The sequence below is a fragment of the Halichoerus grypus genome, chromosome 14, assembly GCF_964656455.1.
Source record: "Halichoerus grypus chromosome 14, mHalGry1.hap1.1, whole genome shotgun sequence".
In the NCBI taxonomy this organism is placed as follows: domain Eukaryota; kingdom Metazoa; phylum Chordata; class Mammalia; order Carnivora; family Phocidae; genus Halichoerus; species Halichoerus grypus.
The window spans coordinates 45,856,135-45,877,171 of NC_135725.1; the positions used below are offsets into that span (position 1 = coordinate 45,856,135).

Sequence of the window (21,037 nt, forward strand, 5' to 3'; positions counted from 1 at the left end):
CAGGCTCCTCTGGGAACACCAAGGTGGAGCCCACATCAGGCCCATGAGCTGCTAGGATCCTGTGACTAACTCCCTCCTTATGCGTGTTCTTGCCCAGCCAGCTCTGCCTTCACACAAGCCAATGGAGTGGTTTTGTTTTGTTTTGTTTCAAATCTTATTTTGGGAAGGAATGAAAGCTGACCATTAGGTGTAACTGTTCCCAATGATCTTGTAAGGAACTATCTGGATTATGAAAAATCCAGTGGAAGGTTCTGAGAGGTGAGTTAGGAGCACAGAGGGAGGTGCCGTATAATTACATGGGAATTATCATCCACGAACAGTGAACAAAAATGTGTGGTCATCACTGTGGATCATCCAGATGGTTCATAATGAAATGCCCAAGTGAGTCCCCAGATACTCTGACTTCTTATAAATTTGCCACCTAATTTGCAGCCTTGCTCCTCTGTGGTGTTGCTTAGCAATATCAATGATTACTGATTTCTGTCCTGTGAGGAGCTGACTCAGGCCATATTTCTCTGTAATTTACATGCTCTTGATGATCAAGCAAGAAAAACGGGACTTGGATGTGCTGTTCTGTTGCTTTCCTTTTGAGGTGGGTTGGGGGCAGGAGAGAGTACAGGACAGAGCAAGCAGGTTTCTGGGAAGGATTTTTAAAGAAAAACAGTGAGCAACCTAGGCAGGAGAATCGACCCAAAACAGTGAGGCTAAAAAAAGATTTCCTGGGCTTTAGGAGTATCCTTTTAATTGTGTAATTAAAAATCTCAATACCAACCTTAACATAACTTTAAATACTGATACTCTGTCAGAATGTTTTTCTCCCCAAAGGGATAGAGAAAAGCAAGTGATGATAGAGCATAATAGTTGTATCATTTAGAGTTTGGAGCCCTACAGACCTTGACTTGACAACTGGGTCTGCTGGGTACTAGCCATGAGACCCTGGGCATATTACTTAACCTCTCCGATACTCTTGTTCCTACACTTCTATAAAATGGGAACAATAATGGTTGTCTTGTAGGGTTGTGGTGAGGACTGCAGGTCCTTAACACATAACTGACACATAGTATTCATTAAACATATGGTAGGTATTATTATGGCTTTAAGGCATCTATTGGTTTTCCTTCAAATGGGTAGCATTCTTCTGATCTTTACAAAATCAGAGTGAACCTGGTATCAAGAGACCATACCAGGATGCAGAACATGGAGATCTTGTAGCACGGTATAAGTTTTAGGGTCAATGGATATGGGTTCTAATCCAGACTTTAACTCTTACTAGATATGTGACTTTGTAATAAGATACTTCTTAGTTTACTCATCTGTAATGGGGCTAATTATAGGAGTCCCTATTGCATTGTTGTAAGGGGCTTCACTCGATGCCTGGAACATTGAAAGTGCTTCATCAATGGGAGCCATCATTCTATGATTGCACCAAAGCCCAGTGAGTGATGAGTATCCAGGCTAACACAGTAAGTCACGATAAGTGACCTAGCATTAGAAACTTGTTCTATCATCCTTTTGCAAGCTTATATTGGAGGAGAAACAGGTAAAAGGAGAAGAATGACAAAAATAATGACCAATTACATCATGACAAAGGAAGTCTATGAATGTCATATTCTTTTGTATAATCTGACATCAAGTACATGGAGACTGTTGGCATTATTTAAAGAAAGTACAACTTGGGGAAAGAGAAAATATAGTCATCTTTTAAGTTTTGATTTTCAAAAGGAAAGCTCAAAAGGGACTTCAACTGCTTAGGAAAGTGGGTATTGTCCAATGGTTAAGAGAGTGAGTTCTGAGGTCCAACAAATCTGGATTTGAACGTGGCTCCATCAATTGCTTCTCTTGTGTCCTTAGGCAAATTATTTAACTGCCCTAACTTTCAGGGTCTTTATCTGTAAAATGGTTATAATAGAAGTTCCTATCTCATAGCGTTGATGTGAAAATTAAATGAGTTAATTTATATAAAATGCTTAACACAGTGTCTGCCACATAGTAAGTATTCAATAAACATTAGTTATTCCAGTGATTGTCATTATAGTTGTCTCTGTGGGCATCTATTCAGAGTTTTGGCTGAATATTCAATACTTTTTCTGGTGTCTTCTTTTTTAGCTGCAGTCTCCAGGGAGAAAATGATATTGTCAAAGAGAGTGAAAGACTATAGTTTGAATAACAAAGAGCACAGCGTATCAGGTACCATCCGTATAACATTTGGAATTTATTTCTTATTTTCAGAAAATCTGTCTGACCTCTTCTAATAGCAAGGTATCTAAAACATGTTTTTGATAAGTTTTTTTCTGTGTGGGTAAGGGGTTAGGAAGCTAACATTTTCACTAATGACATCTTCTAACATCTTGGGCACATTTTTGTATTTCTGGAAATTGAAAGATTATGTTTACAAAATGAAGCAAAATGTACTTTCTGATGAAGCCTTATCAAATTTGGGGTGCAGGATACTGACACATATATTACTCACTCTTTAAAGTGGCAAAACATTCCATTCCTTTTTCCTGTCTTCCTCCTTCCCCCAGACTCCTTTTTTAAAAAAAAGGACTTAGGAGGTGGTATGTCTAGATAGGCCCACCATTTTCTTTTGTAGACATAGGAGCTTGGCTCTATTACATGTGACCAAGATCCATAAGGTGGGGCCCCAGATGGTGCTGATGCTTCTATATCCTAAGCCACACCCACATCCCAACCAGTCAGGAAGCCCTATCAGTTCTACGCCTAAACATCCTCAATTCTGTCTTTTCTGCACCATTCCCACTGCCCCCACCTTAGTCCAAGGCTCTTGCCATAGTCTTATTTGAACTCTCAATTCCTGATCTTTCTCACCTCCTATTGTCTACTCCCAGCACCTCTCACCTATCTTTCACACTTTCCAGGGTAAAGCTTTCAAAACACAAAATCCAAATACGATAGCTCTGAAACCTGAACTTTTTGTGTTGGACTTTTATTAGGTCTCCTAGTTTATTTGATCCTTCAGAACCCAGTTCTGACATTCCCTCCTGCAGGCAGCATCCCTGAATGGCTCCCATCCCTAGTGGGAGTCAGGTCCTCCTGTGTGTCTGTTCCAAGTACATACTTTTGTTGTATGCTCATCAAATGCACCCTAACCGATTTGCTTTTTGCCCTAGAGGGCAAAGAATCATCCTACTCATTTTGTTAATTTCAGCACCCAGCAGAGTTCCTGGCACTCTGTAGGTGTTCAAATGCTGCTGAATTGAATTAGATCTCTATTTAACAGTGCACTGTTGATCTTCAGTCTAGTTGCTTTGGTACTGATGCCTATGGTTCCTTCCATTTTAGTATTCTAACCCTGCAGTTTCAACTATTCTGTTTCTAGTGTCTCTGCAGGGAGGAAGATGTCTGTGGCCTCAACTCTTGGAATCCTTTTCATTGCCTCTATAAAGTAGGAGGATTTACGTCATGCGCAAACCCCATCAGTAGAGTCCTTGGCACACAGAAGACAAAATGGCGGCGATATCTTGGAAATGGAGGTGGAAAAGAACACTGGTGCAGAGAATGGATGCTGCATGCTGGCTACGGAACAACTTGGATGTTCTCCTGGATCCCATCTTGCAGCCTGGCTAGATGCAGTGGTATTCGCCAGGCAGAGAGAATCGGTGCTAAATTATATCCAGCCACTGGGTCAGCACAGCTGAGTTTCTACCCTATGATGTACTGAGCATCAAACAGTATCAGAAAAGCACACAAGAAAAGCATCCTAGGCAAAGAGAGGAAAAGCAATAAAATGAAAAAACAAAACAAAACAAAACACTCCAGCCATCTGGGGGGGAGGTGGATAAAAGGCAAGGGATAAGAGAGAAATCTGAGAAGTTAAAAGAATTTGAGAACAGAATGAAAAAAAAGGGAAAAAAAGACTGTGAGAAATTAATGCCACTAATGTGGAAGGAAATTAAAAGTAAAAACTATCCTTCTGATTATGTATCTTGTGCTTCAGTCTTGTCCAGGTTGTCATTTTACTGATTACTTGGATCCTTACCACAACAGAAACAATCATCCCAAATTATGAAGAACTTAAAGGATCAAATTTAAAGTAGAAAGAATTGGCATGCAATCCTTTAAATGTCATTACATGTAAATCCGTTTACCATTATTCTTACTTAAATGCCATATTGTATAACGTGGGACTCTACAAGTGAGTTTAACATCCAGAGGTGAAGATAAGGTGGGAGATTAAGACATGTTTCATAAACAGTCCATTATACACTTTAGATCAAATAGCAAATGCCTGCCAGTGAACCAGATCTGATGATGTCAGATGAGGCCAGCCAAGGCAGCCTCTAATCCCCATGTATATAAATGATGGCCTAACGACGTCTCTGCAGGATGAAAAAATTAGTAGAGTAATTGCTTTTCCAGGTTTTTATCAATATGTTAGAAAGAGGAATTTTTTTTTTTTTTTTTTTTTTAGTCTACTGAACATCTGAAAGCTATGAACCCCAGATGAAATCAGGACTTTCTGGAAGGAAATGAATTAAGTACCATGTCACACGATTTCCTTCTTGTTGTACAATGGATAGGAGGACTTCGTAAACACATAAACTACAACCATACAGCCTCAGGATAACTTTTGCTCCACTAAAGACCCGACTGCCAAAAAGAATAGTTCCCATGTGATATTCTAGATAGGTATAACGGTATCTAAAAATCTGGCACATAGCAAATAGGCTTCTTTTTAAGGGAAAATATGGAAAAGATAATTCAACAATTTACTACTGAATTACCAAAAAGTATCTGAAAATATGATGATTGCAAGGAAAAAAAAAAAGAACAACTGAAAGCAATTTATTTGACAAATATCTACGTGGGACTAATGATGTGCCAGGCAATGTTCTACGTGCTCTATGAATAGCACTGTAGTCAGTATACTTAATAGGCCCAAGAGACAGATATTATTATCTTCCCTGTTTTACAAAAGAAGAAGCCAAGCTAGAGAGAAGTTAAATAATGTGCCCAGAGTCATGCAGCAAGTAAGTGGCCGAGCTGGGGTTGGGACCAAGGTGGCTGGCTTCACAACGGGTCTAACAACTACAGGACGTTCCTCCTCCCATGAGTCGGCTGGGAAGAGGCTCCCATAAATATGCCCAGCAGGGGAGAGAACCCATCTCAATAGGCATAGTGTATGATGCTACCTTTACGCTCCAAGGGTCTGCTCCTCATTTTCGAATCCTCACTAGCATTAAGAAGATGGTGTACACTCCTGAGGTCTAGAAAACAGTTTGTAACTTTTTCTAGCAAGGAAATGCTGCATGACCTATCGCGTCATGAATGGAAATGTGGTGCATAGAAAGGAAGGTGAATCACTGGATAAAGTCTTTTCAGAAATGGCAGAGGAGTATTTTCATCACAAAGAGTTTTCTGGAATGAAACTGACTCATGATGATTTTTAACTCCTGGTGATGATGGTTGTTCTGGTCTAAAGGCCATCGCGTTGAAGCCAAGCTGCCCTTGCTAACCGTTATTTGGGATTAAGTTGCTGCCGCCCTGGGAAGTCAAAGAGAGAAATTACCACCCCAGAAGTAGCCATGTGGGGTTACCATAGCTGCATTCCGAAGCTCAGATGCAGCAACATCGTTTAAACTGGTTTTCAGGAAGTTGACTAGTCTGGGATGAGCACTGGCTACCGTTCCCCCAGAGACTTATCTCTAGTGGGGGCTTGTAAAGAAAAATCTTTCCCAACGGAGCAACCACTCACATCAGCTTGCAATAGGAACGTGTTTTGTGCACGAATGAGTGAATGAATACATGAATCCCCACACAAATAAGCAATCCATCTGATGATGTGGACCCATAAGCTTTACATAAAGAACAATCTTGCCTGATTCTTGATGTGTGTGTGAACGTGTGAGTGTGTGTGCATGCACACACGTGTGCATGTGTATCATATAGTCTCATTCGAGCCCCTAGACAACCTGTAAAGGACAGTTGGGTGTGGGGTGAGGGAACTCTTTGTAATGGCCCAGGCTAGGAGGACAGGTTTGGGGGACCTGATATCGTGGGGTCACAGAGAAACAGACACTGACAGCAACTTGAGGATGTGTGTTTCCAACATGATCAACCTCCAGAGGTGAGTGCACCACCCAGTGCATATCCCAGACGCGAGAGTCAAACTGGACAGAGTTTTGGCTCCTGTCGCAGCAAACTGTCTCCTAACTGAACGCGAGTCATCCAACCTGCTCTCCATTAAGCGAAGCCCTGCTGTTCATAAAGCCAGCAGAGGTGTCTTTAGTGTTTCATTTGGAAGAAAATACCTTTGAATGCTCTCATATCCCAGATGGTATTTATGTATCAACACCCATTTTGAACGGGCTGTCGTCGGTAAAATCAAAGCGTGTTTTAAGCCGTTGCCCCCGTCCTTTGGTCCTCCACATAATCATGCCTGTGACAGCTGCTTGCTATCTCTGGAATTCTGAGTCCTTCGCTCTGAAGGAGTTCTCACTGCATCTGCTGAGCATGTGATAAGTTCAAGAGCACAGAATGAAGCTGTAAGATTATGGACGTTTGTGTGTCTTTTTCCTTCTTTGTGCTATGTATAAGCGCAAGTGCCATCAAAATCGGGTTTTTGGCCACATTCCTTTGCGGACTTTATTTCAAAGCAAATCTTCTTGAGAGAGAGAGAGAGAGAGAGAGAGAGAGAGAGAACCCCTTTCCATACTCAAAGTAATTGATTTCAATAAGGCCATTCACATTCCCTACATGCCCCAAATGAAACTTATTTATAAGATTCAATTTCAACCATCTTGGCTGTTCAAATCCAAGAGTAATGCTTTACTATTCCCCAAAGCGAGGAGCTATTTGACTTGTCTGTGCGTTTGCTCTGTGAGAGGCATGGTCTGTCTTCCTCTATCCAGGCATTTAAACCACTGTCATCTTATTAAAAACACCGCCAGTAGATTGGCTTTTATTCTTCTCCAACAAAGATGTTCACTCCTGTTGCCTATTCACTTACCAGCTGAGGCTGCATGCAAACATTTTTCTTGCTAATTTAAACTGATCTATGACTTGGGATAAAGCGAAAGGTTACAATATTGCCTCTCTGGGCCAACTTCCCCACATTTGGAATGAAATAGGCCTGCAAAGGACTTGCTTCTGGGATCAAATGACAACTTATGAAAACTCATATTGAAGCTGTTTTTAAAAATAGAAGCTAGGGAAATAACAAGTTCTACTGTTTGGTGAGAAAAAAAAGGAAAACCCAGCAAGCAAGTGAACGTTTTTAATCTTAGTGTCAGCTTCAAGTTAACACTAAATGTATATGGTAAGGAATTGGAATGATTTCACAGAATAGATGTTTGGCTCTGTGTCTGAGAGATGGACATGCGTGGCGAGATGGGAATCCCAGCAGCGTGGAAAGCATTCAGGCTCTGAGGACAAACTTAGGAGCTAAGTGACTATGAGCAAGTAATATCACTCTGCACCTCAGTTTAGTCAGACCTAAAACACACAAAAAATTCCCACAGCCACTGTGGAGGGCATTGCCTGAGAGGACCATCAGCTGCGTGGCATGCAAGGGGCACTTATAAATTCCACTCCCATGTTTTCCTTCTTCACCATCTTTGAGACCCTTTGCTAGTCCTACACTTGGATTCAAGGCTCACACCCCAAGATGACCTTCCTCAAGATCTGGCGAGCCGAATTCACCCACGCTGAGTGTCTACTCTGCCCACCGCTGTGCTCGGCGCTCTATGTGCCCCAATATGGCTCCCCCATTTGGTTCACGAATCTGCCCTTGTCATCACGTGATGTTGCCTCCATAAATGTGTGCTTTCACGGCTTCAGGATTGAGGGCCTTGTTTCTTCAAATAAATGGTTCTAGTGCTCCAGGAAGCCCCTCTCCTATCCCCCAGAGTGCTTCACCTAGAGCGATCAACAGATTCCATGGGACAGTGGCTCTCACACCTTACTGCTGTTCCTTAAGGGCTGCCCCCTGGGGAGACCCCAGCTGCCTCGGGTCCAGCATCTTCTCCTTGCTGCCAAGTACTTCAACCAGAGCATCTAAAAGCTGCATTTGGATCTCTGATGGGCCTATTTTCCCTTTTTGTTCTTCTTCGTGAAAAGTGTCTTTGCTCTTCCTACTTATTCTATATAAATTTACAAACCAAGTGATGAAGTCCCATGAAATACCTTTTTTGGGATTTCAATTAGGGTTGGGTCGCATTTAGAGTTTAATTTGGGGAGAACCGATATCATTATAATATATCAACATTTATTTAGATTTTCTATGTTCTCCCGAAATGATTACTTATTGTTTTTGTTATAAAGTTCTTAAACATTTCCTTTGGGTTAATGTTTGGTACTTGATGGCTTTGTTGCATTTATAAGTGGTATCTTGATTGCTTTTATGTTGATTTTCACTGATCTAGAGGAAGGCTACTGAATCAGGCACATTGCTAAAGGATTTGTCCTGAGTGAACTCTTAACAGTTCTAACAGTTTAAAACATTTTTTTACTCTTCCCTGTGGGAATTCTTTTGAGCAAAGTTTCTACTGTTAATTTTTTTTTATAAGTTTGAAAACCCATGGGGGAAAGAGGGTGAAAAAAAATTAGATATTTGCTACTCATTTGTGAGGCTTTTACAATTGAGATGTCCTGGAATTCAGGTCACCAAAGCCGCCCGCTCACCTCCCATTGCCCGAGCCAGACCGATAAAGCACAGGACAGATGGCCCAGGATGTCACACTAGGTCCTGGAGGGGGAAAGGAGGGAGCAAAGCTGTCCTTCAGGAAGGCAGCAGCAAGGCTCCCAGGAGGCTCCCCCAACCGGTCTGAATGAAGGTAACGTGAATGAGTTGGCTGGAGAGTCACAACAGTGACACTGGCCCTGATAACGTGAAGTGAATTTACAATGGGAAAATGTGTCTGTCTTTCTAACAGCAAATAAGGTAGGTAGGAGCACAGTGTCATTTTCAGACATCTCCTTACGGGATTCTGAAGATTTTGTCACGAAAAACAGTCTGAGGGGAATTTCACAGCAGGCATGGGGACCCACTGTCCCAAACTGCCTCAAGCACCATAGTGAAATCATCCTTCAGTTCCATGATAGCCCACTGGGCAAGTATTATTTCTGCTTTTGTATTGCCAAGGTATCAGGGGCACTCATCTGTTAGATCTTGTTATTCATAATAAAATTGTTTTTGTAACGAAAAAAATGTAAATCAAAATTTAAAATTCCACAAGGCAGGAGACATTACTGGGATTGTAGAAGATAACCCCAGAACCCACGGAGATGGAACAAGGAGCTTCTTCGTTTGTGATTTTCTTCTCACACACAATTTCACACACAATTATGGGGTAGATGCTATTTTATAGGTGTTTGATGTGGTAAAATGAATGAAAGACTCAGACAAACTTTTTAGGATTTCATAGTGATGGTAATTCTTTGACTGTATAAAATTAGGCCCCTGGAATGCAATAAATAAAAGAACCAAAGGTATATCAAGGGGAAGAAGAGGAAATGAAATAGGAGAACCAAGAGTCAGGAAAGAAAAGCAGAAGAAGTGGACAGGACATCTCACCAACAGGGTGAGAGACAGACAGCAAACATTTCCCACCACGGCAATCCCATCAGAACTAGAGGGAGATTGATTCAATCATCCAGCAAATACTGACTGAGCATCTACCTCACATCAGTGTCACGTGAAAGGCAGGGGACACAACGGTGGTCACGGCAGAAACGACTGCTGTTCACTACTGTAGAGACAGCCCTCAACTGACGAGGACTTTGTCATCACGACCAAAAAGAGCCCTCTGACAGGGCATGGGCTAAGACAGTCTACATGGCTACAGGCATAGAGCTCTCCAGCAGGAAAGTCATAAAGGCAAGTACTCATTTACTGCATTCAACAAATACATCATATGTGTGCTGGGCCCTGGAGATACGGCCTGCCCCATGTCCTGTCCTGTCCGAGATATCAGGAAGACATAGGCAGCAAACAACAAATAAATACATTCATGGTGATGAGTGTTACAGAGAAATAATAAAGCGTGTCAAGGATGATCCAAAACTCTGCTTTATTATCATTGTTTTGGTGCTGCTACTTTTCTAAGGCTGAATGAATAAGGCCTCTTTGGTCAGGTGACATAGGAAGGCTGATTTGAAGGAAGGGCAAGCAGGGGCCATTTGGATGTTTGGGGGAAGAAGGAATATGTGTCCAAGCCCTAAGGCAGAAGTGTGCTTGGAGTTTGTGAGAAGAAGCTGGTGGGCAGCCATAGAAGTGAGAAGGGGGAGGAGGGCTGAGAGAGAGGAGGAGAGAAGGGGAGGAGTGGGGAGGACAGCAGAGAAGGGCACAGAGGAAGGGAGGAGGGAGGACAGGCAGGGCCCAGGGGGCCTTAAGGCCACTGTAAGCACTAGAGCTTTTGCCGTTGGTGAGATGGTTGAGCAGAGGTTGGGCATGATTTAACTTATGCTTTCAGGGAACCAGGCTTCTTAGATGCCAGGTTTGGGGACATGCCTTTTCTGGAGGAGGATCCAGGCCCCTGGATAAAAGTTGGACTTGTGGGCCAACAGAGAGCTCTTTAAAGGGAGAAAGAAGGGAAACGTCACCTTTCCTCTCTGTAAATCAGGAACCTGAGAAGACAGGATTAAGGTTACCAGGGATAGGAAGAAGAAGGGGAACGCATTTGACCTTTGCTGGGATCTACATGGAGATCCATGTTGGGGGAGGCAGAGTGCCCCGTTCTGTCTCCTTTGTAAGCTGGGGCAGTCACACAGCTCTGTTGTGACCTGTGTGATGGAAGTGGAAGTCTGCTTCTGGGAACACTCAGGTTTTTCTGATTAAAAAAAGACAGCTGCATGGTCTTCTTCCCAGAATACAGATAAAATGGCAGGGGAGGGGCGTTGGAGGGGAGCAGCTGTCTTCCTCTGAGGATGAGGATGAGAGAAACAAGCTCTAGACTGAAGAATGAACAGAAGGACACTCTGTTCTTCATGGCAGAGGGGAGCTGTATGACCAGCCTTGGACTGCTTCCTATTGGGCTTCTGGTTAAATAAGAGAAACGGAACCCTAAAAAGCTACTAAGACCAACCTGGAAAGGCTAAAATATACTGTACAATTCCAACTCTGTGACATTCTAGAAGAGGCAAAAACTATGGAGACAGTGAAAAGACCAGTGGTTGACAGGGGTGTGTGTGAGTGCACATGAGAAGCATGAACAGGCAAAGCACAGAGGGCTTTTAGGGCAAGAAAATACTCTGTTTGATATTATAATGATGGATGTATGTCATTGTACATTTGCCTAAACCCACAGAATATACAGTACCCAGAGGGAACCCCAAGGTGAACTATGGACTTTGGGTGGTTATGATGTCAGCGTAGGTTCATCCTTGGTAATAAACGTACCACTCTAGTGAGTGGCGTTGCTAATGAGGGAGGATATTCCTGTGTAGGAGTAAGTGGTATATGGGAAATCTCTTACCTTCCTCTCAATTATGTTGTAAACTGAAAACTTCTCCAAAAAAAATAAAGTCTTAGAGAAACCTCTTACATTAAGCCATGGCAGTTAGATTCTATTACATGACACTGAACATAATTTTAACTGGAAAATCACTGCCAACACTCACTGAGCACTAATTTAATGATTGGGGGGTACTATTGTAATGAATGCTCACCATAAGCTTTTATTAGTGAAGCTATCATTCCCTTTTACAGGTGAAGACACCAAGGTCCTAAATGGTGGAGCAATGCTAATCATACACATATGCTGGTGATGCTATCATTATCCCATTTTAAAAGTGGCAAAACTGAGGTCCAGTGAGCTTGAGAAGCTTGCTCAAGGTCTCAGAGCAAGAGGCTGAGCCAGGATTTGAACCCAGGCAGTCTGACTCTTGGACCACAGGCTGACCTCGCTGCTACATAGCCAAACTCTAATGGCATTCCACATGCCTTGTCCCCACATCAGGCTCCCCATTCCATCACCCAGTCATTGGGCTCTCATGCAGTTGCAGAGTTAGTTACGGGGTCCCCTTTCCTGTGTAGGGTAGTACCCATGTCATCCTGGACAGAGATGTCAACAGTAATTCATGCATTGAGAAGCAGCTGAGTTAGGAGAGCAAGGTGCACTGAGGGCCCCCAAGAGTGGCTGGCACTCAAGGCGTGGGGCTATGATGGGAGGATTCAAGGCCAAGAGTGGCCTTGCTGCAAAGGCATGTATGTGGGAAATTCACATCTTATGAACCAAGCGTATAACTGGTCCAGGGATAGGTCAGGGGGCCTGCTGTTTAGGCTGGCATCTACACTATGACAACAGGGAACAGAGTCGGACATGAGCTGACACGAGGCAGCAGAGTAACACAAGAAACTTAAACACAGACCGTGAGGCAGGCAGATGTAGGTTCAGACTGTGGCTCTGCCATTTGTTGCCTGTATCGCTTGGTGAGGCAAGACACAGCCTCTTTACACTTTGGTGTCCTTCTGTGAATGAGGGAGTAGGGCTAACGTCACGGTTACAGGAGATGGTTTATGTGGACCACTCCACAGGGTGCCCGGCTCACAGTAAGCACTCTGTAAATATTAGTTAGCGGTATTAGTGTTTAGACAGATGGATAGGAGAAGCTCTCCAATCCCAAAGCGCTACATCCAGCATCCTTATTTTAGGTTCATAAAGATGTGACCACAGGGAATGGAAGAATCACCCCGCTGATCCCTGCCCAGGTTCCTGATCCAGGAAATCAGGAGCAATTATATGGTGGGGCTTTTAAGCCACCTGGGTAAATATAATGGCTTGTTTCGAGGAAATGTTAAAATCAATATGAGACACTGAATGTATTAGAAAGATCAATTCAGACAGCCATACTGTGACCCCCCCCCGCAATTAATAATGCCAGCTTTCTAGGGCTTTCTTATGAAAGAAACAAATTCCTTATTCCAACCATTTATGTGAGCTATAGGCAGATTCCTTTCTTTCATGAACAATATCCTGTTCATTTTGTGGCCCTTGGAAGGGCACTGCTCCATCTTGTTCTGGACTAAACCTTCATCCAAGGCAGGCTGACTATGGCTTTGTCCCTTCCCCACAGCGTGGTCTGTCCAGAGCACACCAATGAACACACAAACTAATCAATGATCAATGATATGTGTCCCTGAAATAGACTGGGTTCGATTAAAGGTGGTTTCAAATTCTTTGGTATCTTTCCATTGAGAGGAATCTCCTTCTCTCGTTCTAGAGTCTGGGCTGGGCTTTGTGACTGCTTGATTGGTAGCATGCCGAAGTGACATTCGGGGACTTCCCAGGCCAGGTCACTGGAATCCTTGCTGCTTCTCCCTGAGCCTCTTGGAAGATTTGTTCTCAGAACCCTGAGCCACTGCGTCCAACCATGTGGAAAGGCCCTGAGAAAACATGGAGAGTCAGAGGGGTCCAGCTGAGCCCAGCCTTCCAGCTGTGCCTTGAAAGGTGCCAGATGTGGGGCGCCTGGGTGGCTCAGTTGGTTAAGCGTCTGCCTTCACCTCAGGTCATGATCCCAGGGTCCTGGGATTGAGCCCCATGTCAGGTTCCCTGCTCATCGGGGAGCCTGCTTCTCCCTCTCCTTCTGCCCCTCCCCCTGCTCATGCTCTCTCTCTCTCACTCTGTCTCTCTCAAATAAATAAATAAAATCTTAAAAAAAAAAAAAAGTGCCAGATGTGAGTGTGAGGCCCTTTCGGACCTTCTAACCACCTCATCTACTAGCTGAATAACACCAAATGACCTCCATCGATACCACAGGGAATGGAAGAATCACCCCGCTGATCCCTGCCCAGGTTCCTGATCCAGGAAATCAGGAGCAATTATATGGTGGGGCTTTTAAGCCACCTGCTCCTTGGGTGCTTTGTTACATACACAATAATAGATATGTAACTGCTGGATCTGTGACTCAGGCTCAGAGGCCAAACCGACCACCAGTTAAGGCAACGGCTCAGTCACTACATCGTGGAAGACAGAAGCCCTTGTTTCAAGAAAATGAGACCAAGGGACAAAGGTCTTTTCGTAAGCCATCGGTCCTAGATGACGTTTCCAGATGAAGCTGAAAACTTGCCTTTGTGAACACTGACTCTATGCCCCGTGGGGCCAGTGTCCACCGAGGTGGCCGCCAGGAGCATCGGGGAGCCGCCCTTCAGTGTAACGGGGAAACTGCCGCAGCGTGCAAGCCATCCACTGGTGATGTAACCAGCACGCTCTGTATTGTTAAAAGGTGACAGTTTGGCACGAGGACGTGTGAATTCAAGTGATTAGATGCAAACTAAAAGAGAGACGACTATTTCTGAGAGCCGTGGGTTAATTTTTTGGCTGTTCTTGGAATGGAAAATGATTGTGAATTTTGGGGGAAAAATACCCGAGCAATCTGTTTTCTTGGCTGCGTGCTACGGAGCAATTTTAAAGCATTGAAGTGCTTTCCATATTTTCTAATCACTCAAGTCCAGAACTGATTACGGCTCTCCGCATTCTCTCAGATTCACACCACCAGAGCGCTGCCCGTCTTTCAGGGAGAGGTTTCACCTTGAAAGCAGGCACCAGATTTGGAAGGCACATCTTGCTACAGTGGGAACAAACACTTTAATTGCACACAGCCCCATAAGGGCCAGGTGTTTCGGAAAATCACTGATGGCTCGACTCCGAGACAAACCCAGATTCACTTTTTCTTATCTCACAGAAACAAAGCATAACCTTCCCCACGAAACAGGAAGAATGAAAAGCGCTACCAGAAAGTCAACTCTCCCAAACAAACACGAGAGAAATTTAAACTTTGGGGACTTGTGGGCATGGACACGCATGCATGCATGCATGCACACAGTTGTATATACATAGAATATCTCTGGAATGAGCCCTGATAATTGGTTGCTGTGTGGTTTTCTCTAGGGAGAACTGGGGGGCTGGAAAAAATTGGGAGTTTGATGGCAGGGGGAGACTTATTTTTTTATCATAGCCTTTTGAATATTTTAAATTAAAAAGAATCAGGGGTGCCTGGGGGGCTCAATTGGTTAAGGCTGACTCTTGATTTCGTCTCAGGTCATGATCTCAGGGTTGTGAGATGGAGCTCTGTGTCGGGCTCTATGCTCAGAGGAGAGTCTGCTTGTCCCTCTCCCTCTACTTTTCTCCTGGCTCACACACACACACACACACACTCTCTCTCTCTCTCTTAAATAAATAAATAAATAAATAAAATCTGAAAAAAAAAATCACATGATGCATTATTTTTCAAAATAATGAAACAGAATAATTCCAAACCTGTATATGATACTTATGATCTGCTAGGCAGTGTGTTAAATGCTTTATGTATATTCATTCCTTTAATCCTTACAACAACCTCATGAAGTAAGCATCCTGATTTTATAGATGAGGAAACTGAGGTACAGAGAGGTTAGGAAACTTGTCCAAGGTCACACAGCTAGTAAATGCAGAGCTGAGATCTAGACCCAGAGAGTTTGGCTCTGGAATCTGTCCTCTTAATTACTACATAATACTGCCTTGCAAAAAATAAACATACTCAGTTGCCTGCTCATAATCACATTGGGGCAGATAAAATGGTTCTTTTCTTCTTACATGGCCCTTTAGAGTGATGGGGTGGAAAAGATGATGGCTCAAAACAACCCAAGATACAATCCACGCGGCTTTAGAGGGCTTTGAAATTCTGTGAATATCAGGTCAAAAGCTTGACATTGGCCACACTGCTTAATCTTTCTTGAGTTTTAGCAGCTACTCTGTGCCAGGTACTCCGCTAGAATTTGGGTGAAACTAGTGAATAAAATAGAGTTCCTGCACTCTGGAGATTTACTGCATCCTCAGGGAGACAGGCAGTAAACAAATAATCACACAAATTACAATGTGAGCAATAAGGACAAATGAAAGGGGGCCCGGAGAGATGAGGATTGGGGCCCTGATTTATACTGGGTGGCCGGGAAATGTCCTGTCGACAGCCAGCTGAAGAATGGGCTGGGGGGGGGCGCCTGGGTGGCTCAGTAGTTAAGCATCTGCCTTCGGCTCAGGTCATGATCCCAGGGTTCTGGGATCGAGCCCCGCATCGGGCTCTCTGCTCCGCAGGAAGCCTGCTTCTCCCTCTCCCTCTCCCCCTGCTTGTGTTCCCTTTCTTGCTGTGTCTCTCTCTGTCAAATAAATAAAATCTTAAAAAAAAAAAAAAAGGAATGGGCAGGGGAAGTGGAAGAGGGCGGGAGAACGAAAAGGATTCTGGGTGGGGGCATAGCCCATGCAAAGACCATGAGGCAGGAAAGAAGCACCTGTCTGAAGACAGAAAGGCCTCTGTGGCTTAAGCAAAGTGAGTTGAACCGAGTCTGGAGAAAGAGGCAGATCATATACACCATGAGAAGTATCTCACAATTTTTCCAAGAGCCATGGGAAGCCACTGCAGGTTATCAGTAGGAGTGACACAATCTGATTTACTTTTGAAGAGGACTACTTGGGGTGCCGTGTGAAAAACATGCAGAGGAGGAGGCAAGGAGGCAGTGAGAAACCAGTTAGGAAGGCCCCACAGGAACCCAGGCAAGCGATGGGGATGGCTCGGAATAAACAGCTGGCTGAGGGAGGAGGTCGGTTTGCGATCTCCTTGGGTGGTATGATATTTTATGCGATTAGAATAATAATGTTGGCTATGAAGAGTAACTATGGAGCGTAAGTTCACAGGTGTGAAAATGCCTTGTCAACCGTAAAGCATTGGACAAAGGTAACTCTTACTACAAATGAAGAAACCAAGTACTAGAGAGACTCCAAGTTGCCCAAAGTCACACAACTCCTTAGTGGCTGGGAGGAAGTTGGTCTGCCATCCCTTCACTCCTCTTTGGGGTGATGGTGTTGGTGGGGGGACCCAGGGGAATTAGAAGAAGGGTAGTGACCAGGTGTAATTCCCTCGTCTAGTGGGCCTCTAAGTGAAGAGAGTAATGACACTCAGGACGCCCCTGGCTAAAGACTACCTCTAGTAAATAGGACTCACGATCTATGAGGCGGGGCTCCTTGGAGAATATCACATCAGCTATAGAACTCTCTGGGGTATAAAATGGAGACGTTTCATAATCAAAATGTTCTGTAGTGAGAGGTGACCCCATGATCCTCACCTATTATTCTGGGTGAGAGCTGAGTATTTAGTGAGGGAAGACAGGACCTGGGGAGCCGTTCTTGAGGTCCCCAAATGTTCTTTCCTTCTTCTGAATCTCCTGATGACCTGTACCCTTGAAATTATTCAGCAAAGGTTTATATTGGGTAAGAGCTCTGATTTATGTGACATGATTTGACAATCTCATCCCACGTGTCCCAGGCCATGCTCTTCCAACGATTCCTGTCAGCCCCCATGTAACGTCAGGCCCAATTACAAGGTCCAGAGATGAAGGGAGAATATACTAGCTTACATTTGCACCCCTTGCTAGCAGCCTAACTCTGATATTTATTTGACACATAAGATATCTACCTACTGGAAAATTAAATTTTTAGGATAGTTATGCAAGTTAAGAAACAGGATGAATCTGTGAATCAGTAAAACTTAAAGAACATAATACTGGATTCTTTGTGATGGTTCATAGGATTACCCTAGGAGGTGAACCAGGCCTTTTGAGACTGATCCTAAGCAGTTATGTCCGAGAAATCTCCTTGGATGCTTAGCTCACCCACCACCCTCCAACTGCCAAAGAATCAGGACAATATCAATGTTCTACAGTGAACATCATTCCCCAAATTATTCAAGGCCCTAAGTCATGGGGTTCTCTTCTCTCTTTTTAAAAAATGCACAATTAATCTCCATCTACAACCTCATTTTGGAACTGAGGAGGGATGATGAAAGAGAGCTGTCACTCCAGCTGGGAAGGAGAGAAACCTTTTTGCCTTCTCTGCCTCATCACCAACTCTTTATGCTGGAAGCATCAAAAGACAGAATCAGTACACAGACCTCAGGTCCTACTCCTGGCACAACACTCTCCAACTGTGAACTGAGCTGCTGCAGATAAAGCACACCAAGGGCCCAGGGTTTCCTCTGGCAGATGCTCCCCACGAGGACAGTGGCAGCCTTGTGTGATGGGAGCATCGTAAACATCCTCTACCACCCCCCCCCCCGCCCCGCACAAGCTCCCCAGCTAACGCCTCATATTTACCTTCAGCGAGTGGGTCAAGGGTGTGAATCATGAGCTGGAAGATGCTATTCCTCATGAGACTGTTGTGGAGAGAAGCAGAACTTCCACCTCGCTGGAGACGTGGCTTAGTCTGAGCAGAGAAACCAGACAAAAACGCTGTTAGTTCTTGGAAACCATAGGCAAGTGTATTGCAGATATGCTCTCACTTAGTCTGTTGGTCACTCATTTCTGTCACATGATGACATGCTATTGTAAGAAAGATGTTCAAAGTGCATTTCAAATCCTGCCAAGGAATGGCCTTCTCACATCCTAAATGAATTCATTGCTACCTTTTTTTTTTTTTTTTTGGAGCTTACTAAATGCTAGTCAATGTACTATACACTTCACCCCCACTGTTTATCTCAATCTCACAATGAGCCCTCTGAACTAGACATGGTCATCATTCCCTTTAGACAGATAAGGACACTGTCTCAGAGAAGTGAAATGAGATGAAAAATGGAGGATAGAGAAATGGATCTCAAGTTTGCTTCTCTCAAAGTTTGTTATCTGAACTGGTGGATGGTCTCTAAAATGTTTATTTATTTATTTATTTTTAAAGATTTTATTTATTTATTTGACAGAGAGAGACACAGCGAGAGAGGGAACACAAGCAGGGGGAGTGTGAAAGGGAGAAGCAGGCTTCCCGCCGAGCAGGGAGCCCGATGTGGGGCTCGATCCCAGGACCCCGGGATCATGACCTGAGCCGAAGGCAGACGCTTAACGACTGAGCCACTCAGGCGCCCCATCTAAAATGTTTAGATTGTGCACCCTATCTATAAAAGTTTTGAGTATGCATATATGTATCTATCTCTGTCTCTATATCCACACATACCAAAATATGAGCATAGCTATGATAAAACATTTGCAAAAGGAGAAATTAGGAAGAATAATATAGAAAGTAAATGATAGAGGTGCTAATATTTTCTCCTTGCTCCCCAAAAGAACAGCTTGTGTATCTCCTGGGGACCTCATCTCTACTCTGGGGACCACAGTTCTAATTCATGAAGCCCTATGGTCTATGTTAAGAGAGATCTAAAGGGAAAGAACCTCCTATTAAGAATCCACTGAAAAACCTCTTGACTTCCATGCTGGGGGGAGGGGGGCTCCTTTTGCATAAACTACTGGTGTGACCCTTTGGCCAATGAGGTGAAACTCACAGGTAAGAGAGGAAGAAAGAACTTCTAGAGATAAGTTACCAACAAACTCTTTTTATGGCGATCTTCAAAAGCAAATAAGCTAAAAAAAGACACCCTACACCCTCAGGATTTGATGGATTTTTATCCTGACTAGGAACTGCTTCCTCTCACTTTGGTTGATTTTGTGCTAGTTCTCACAGGGGAAGAGGCTTTAGAAGCAGCCAAGCTTTACAGACAGCCAGATTTAAGAGGGAGCAAGGTAAGGTAATGTGAAGGAATTAATTGCTTATTGAACTTTCGATCCAAAATCTCGACATACAATTTTTCTGGGGCCAGGTAAAAATAAAATATGATTTTCCATGAAGTCTCCCAACTATCTACATTACAGGGCTTTCCAATATATCCAATCATAGTCAAGACCCACAAGGGGGCTTCCCAAGAAGAGTCCCCCAAGAGACTTCACAACCATATATATTTGGCAAGCGCTACATCCTAGACCAACCCACCTTTAGCATTTTAAGATACACATTAGACCACTGAGTGTAACACTAAAGAAATCTGGTTAACTTGGTTAACTTGGACAGTGCCCCAAGGTCTCTTATTTTGTAGAATACTTATTAACAATCGTGGTCCACACATTTGGGGACAAAGGTGAAAGCCATGGTAACTTGAAGTATGGGCAAAATGCCAGTATGAGATACATGGAGAAATCTGAATTTCTTAGTGTGATTTTATTATCATCGATATGCTGTCGGAAATCATACTCCTAACTCTGACGGAAGAAGAATCAGAGGATATTGTGAAACTGATCAGGAGTTCCTCAAAGCAAGAGATTGGGTCTGTACCCCTAGCCCAGTACCAGATCTGACATATCCGATGGGCTCTCAATGAATGTCCTGAGTCTTTGCTCTGAGCACTACAGGAGGATGGATGGGGTCATATGTATCTTTATTACTAGTCTCTTCAGTTTTAAAAATCTGTAACATTTTTAATGCATTGTAGTATTTGATTCAGATGATTAAGTTTCAAAATATTTTAGGGGCAAGGTTAAGAGACTTGACTAGAGTTGAAATGTAATCACTGTTTGATGGCTGAACACAAAAAACTCTGAAGGTCATTTCCTTGCCATCTTGCACATTACAGAATGTGATATGTTAACTGGATAGGAACTGGAAAATGTGTTTGTTGTTAATAATTTGTCATAATCACTGTTACTATGCTCATTTTAGGAAACTGTAAGAACTTTGTTGTGGAGATCTTCATTGGCAAAGGATTATATCTATTTGGGTATTTTTCTTTTGGGTATTAGTTATATATTAAATACATATGTCTCATGCAGCATTTCTTTTGATGGAACCAAAAGAAATTTCCAACCAGAAATTAAGGGCATGCAGATACATAAAAAATAGATATCAAGCATTAGATCCCACACTGTCCCCAAATATCAGCTCAACATCCCATGGGATGCAGTTTGGAAATATTTCCTTCTTTCAACTCACATTAAAGTTTATGCCAAATGAAAGAGAGAAGGCAAACTTTTTGAAATCTAGTCCCAGAAATAATTTGAGTATCAGTGAATATCAGAATACAGTTGACACTAATTATAGGACTGAGTATACATATATACCGGTAGATTGAGCCGTTTCAGTATCCCAAGGGGGAGGATGGTTTGTTGAGCACATGAGCCCTCCTCCTCCCACCCCTGTCCCACACTCTCCACAGGCACACGGACAGGTATAGACAGAGCCACTTCCTCCTACCGGTAGAGCCTGCTCATCCTTGTCCCTGGCTGTAGATGACT

At 43.4% G+C, this 21,037-nt stretch overlaps 1 protein-coding gene across 2 annotated transcripts in view; it reads right to left on the reverse strand.

The window, feature by feature from the left end:
• Positions 1 to 21,037, reverse strand: part of SLC24A2 (solute carrier family 24 member 2) — a 249,579-nt gene that overhangs the window by 75,409 nt on the left and 153,133 nt on the right. For both annotated transcript variants that reach the window (XM_078061283.1, XM_078061282.1), the window contains exons 3-4: positions 20,997 to 21,035; positions 18,083 to 18,191 (exon numbers count right to left, since the gene is read on the reverse strand). In XM_078061283.1, coding sequence (XP_077917409.1) covers positions 18,083 to 18,191; positions 20,997 to 21,035 — 148 coding nt within the window. The remainder of the gene's footprint in view (positions 1 to 18,082; positions 18,192 to 20,996; positions 21,036 to 21,037) is intronic.